This window comes from Danio aesculapii, chromosome 17 (genome assembly GCF_903798145.1).
Source record: "Danio aesculapii chromosome 17, fDanAes4.1, whole genome shotgun sequence".
NCBI classification, from domain to species: Eukaryota; Metazoa; Chordata; class Actinopteri; order Cypriniformes; family Danionidae; genus Danio; species Danio aesculapii.
The window spans coordinates 33362653-33366374 of record NC_079451.1 but is presented as its reverse complement, the minus strand read 5'-3'; the positions used below and the strand labels follow the sequence as shown (position 1 = coordinate 33366374).

The 3722-nt window shown below is 34.8% G+C and overlaps 1 protein-coding gene across 1 annotated transcript; it reads right to left on the bottom strand.

Moving 5' to 3' along the window:
- Positions 1-335: 335 nt before the first annotated feature.
- Positions 336-2885, bottom strand: gsc (goosecoid). Its single transcript, XM_056477292.1, has 3 exons — positions 2328-2885; positions 1633-1892; positions 336-845 (listed from the first exon to the last, which is right to left on the bottom strand). The coding sequence occupies exons 1-3, from the start codon at positions 2638-2640 to the stop codon at positions 696-698; spliced, it is 723 nt and encodes a 240-aa protein (XP_056333267.1). The 5' UTR covers positions 2641-2885; the 3' UTR covers positions 336-695.
- Positions 2886-3722: the final 837 nt, after the last annotated feature.

Sequence of the window (3722 nt, the reverse complement as noted above, 5' to 3'; positions counted from 1 at the left end):
GTTAAACCATGAAATACAATAGTGTCATTTTCCGATTTTAGGGCAGCATGGTCTGGTTTGAAGTAACCTATAAGTGTCTGATTTTTTACTTATCTAAAGAATCAATTTTACAATCATTTATTTTATTTAATTAAGAGATAGTTTAAAATAAAAAGGAAAGTGGTCTTGATTATTACATACATGTTAATAAAATGTAATGGTAATGGAGTAGAAAATTATTCTTTTAGCAAATGCGGAAAATCAGCATAGGTCTTCAATGAGAATCTCTATTTGCAATATTTCAAACAAACACGAAAAGTCAAACTTTTTTAGATATTACTTTAATATTTGCTCTTCTTTTTCAGGCGACATTAAACTTTAAATTAATTAATGTCCAAATTTATCGTCCTGCCATCGTACATGTCTTCAGTTACAGCCCATTCCAGAACATCTGATTTAGGTACATCTTATCAAGACAAGACTTTAAAAACGTTTGCAGTATACACCAGTTAATATTACTATGGCTAGAATCCACGTTATTTTGTCTGTAAATTTAAATTAATATAAATAACAATATCATTGTTAAAGGTCACATTTACTATACATCTGTGCAACAGCAAGACAACACTTTTTACTCCTACTCACATTCTTTACAATATGTACAATAAAGTCCGAATTATATTTGTGCAAGATTTCCCGGTCTCGTGTTCTTTATATCAGCTGTCAGAATCCACGTCGCTTTTGCCCTCCTCGATTTTCTCTGAGGTTGTTTTCGTGGATTTGTTCCATTTCTGTGAGTTTTCTGATTCCTCTGAGGACGACCTTTTCTGTCTTCTCCATTTTGCTCGTCTGTTTTTGAACCAAACCTAAGCGTAGAATAGGAGGGTAACATGCTTAATTTCAAGGTTATGACGAGATAAAAAAAATATATAAAAATGTAAAATAAAAGCTCGAGTTGGTTTTATAGTGTGAATTATTCTTTGATTTGCATTTTCTGTCAGCATTTTTCAGTTTTAACGCAACACGTTTCTGGCACCGTGAAAAAGTCCTCTGCTATCTTAAATATGTTATATACAAAACATTAACGATCCTATGATATGTAGGCCTTAACATGAATTAAAAGTGATACATAATGTGTTGACGGTGGTTTTATCTGAAAGCGAACGGTGGCTCCCTCAAGCGAAGGTGATTTCGATTTGTTGTATTCTGTTTCTGGCTAAATAAAGGTAAATATACAGTAATAAATAGTTGTTTTTAATAGCCTATGTATTTATATAACCTGTTACAAGTTATGTAATTGATACTTTATGTTATTGAAACTTTTTCTCTATCGAAAATTCATCAAACATTTATTTATTGATTGATTTATTGATTGATTTATTAAAGGTATATGTGATCCTAAGATTCCGTTTTTTTAATCTACATATGGCCTTCCACATTATTAATGGAAACAACGTAGAATATCCACGCTATATAACTGTATTTAACCACTATGAATAATTAATTAAAAGTAATGGCGGCGCCACAAAATAACTCTAAAATAAGTAGGCCAACACGTAGTGTATTAAGAACTTTTGTCAGATATAAACTGCTAAATGTGGTAAAGTGAACTCTGTCAAGGTGTTAACGTTATATAAAAACAGTTTCTCTCACCTCTACTTTCTCTTCACGTAGGTGCACCTTTCGTGCCAGTTGTTCTCGTGTGCCGACGTCAGGGTATTTCGTTTCTTGAAAAAGGTTTTCCAGTGCCTCCAGCTGCTCGTCGGTGAAAATGGTTCGGTGTCGTCTCTTGCGCCGACAGTGTAACTGGTTGAGCAGCTGTAGCTCGGTTCTGGACAAGGTGCCCACGTTCATGTACGACATCATTTGATGTGGGACTGGAGAAATAAGCACAGAACCGGCGCTGTCATAACCTGAAAATAAGATCAACATTTTTGAGTACACTGTACCAATTTGACATTTCTAAGATCTTGTAAATGTCTACATTTATTTGGACTTGCATTAAACTTGCTGCGTTCTGCAATGTGCCGTTTTCTTATCAAAAAATATTTTCTGGTGCATGCGTTCTTGAGGTAATAATTATTTTTAAGCATCTTAATCAAAAATACTATCTTGATTTCATGCTTTTTAAGTCCAGTAAACCAGAAAATAACTTTCCTCAAAGAACCTATAAAAAATTACTCAAGTCTGCAAAAAACTTGTTGGTTGTAATTGAAGCATGTATTTTTAAGATGTGCTCCAAAATACCATCATGCTGTTTAAGAAAAATCTGGAACATTCACTACAACAGCTAAGGAAATGTACAAATACAAACGATACAAAACAGAAAATTAAAGTAAATAAAATACCTGTAGGGATGCACGGACACTGTTGCGAACCGAGGGTTGGTATTGCGCCACAGCAAGCTGGTCCGGTCGGCCCCTGGACGTGAAGTTGTCCATAATAGTAGTTGTTGTAGCCTATCCTTCCATTCACCGATTGTAAGTTCGGAGCTGGAGGTCCTGTGTGTGAATACAGTCCGTTAAAATCGCCAGCTGCCGAGTACAAGGATTCCGTCAAGTTGGAGAACACAACCGGGGCATTCCGATGGAGCAGAACCGAGTCCTTGCAGCTGGGTCTCCCGGCCAAGATGCTGTCGATACTAAACATCCCAGCGGGCATCACAAGCGAAAATATATGTGAGACTTGTTGCCAACGGTAATAAGTGTTATTTTAGTCCTTTTAAAAAGCACGGGTGTCCTTCATAGTGACAAAAACGCGAATTATCAGAGTTTGTTTCCTGTTGGAAAGAGTGACCGAGCGCAACAGATTCAGAGACTCGTTTGTGTTGAGCTGAACCTCCTGCTCTGCTTTATACCCCGCTGACGTCATTGAAGGATTTGTGAATGACTACTCCAATAAGAGATTGGCTGGACTTAGGGTTAGCACACAATGGCGTGAAAACCACCGATCTGTGTATTGAGAATTAATTTGATTAAGTTATTTGCTGACTTTTGAAACAAATAATTTAGTTCCAGCCTGCATTTTTAAAGAGCTGTCCGCATGAGTCAATCAGATTAATTGTCAACAAAGACACATTATTTGCGTCTCAATAGCTGTTTATTTTTATTTCCCTTTTTTAAATGTATATAAATACACAGCATATATTGTAGTTCATTTATAACAAGTAATATAGCTTTAAAACACTTTTTTTCCTCCTGTGGATAAAAGAAGATAGACTTCATCGTTTCTCCAAACTCATATTCAGAGTTCGAGCAGGTGAGCTTCGATCTTCGTTTTTATTTTGATTTTGAAGGTATAAAAACAATGCGCTCTCTAACCACAGACGACCCTATCAGACCATTTATTTTTCAACAAGTGTTGTAACACGGAATCGATTAAACCAATTTGTAACACATAAAAAGGCAGGGATAAATTAAATGACTACCATTGTCTCGAGGTGAAAAAAGTTACAAGTGTCAATAATAATAATAATTTATACCTACGATAGATCATTTCGAACCTTCTTTAAAAATAAATGTTAATAAAATGTTAAATCACAGGCATATTTTCAATCAGCAGATTGAAATCAACAGTGTTCTTTAAAATACAGCATATGGCCAATAATAATAATAATAATAAAATATATTGTCTAATATTGAAAGCAATCAATCCATGTAATAATGTAAAATAATAATGTGAGTATACGTGGAGCTTTAAGCATTTTTCAATGTACATCTATTTAAAACACACAAATGCGCAAA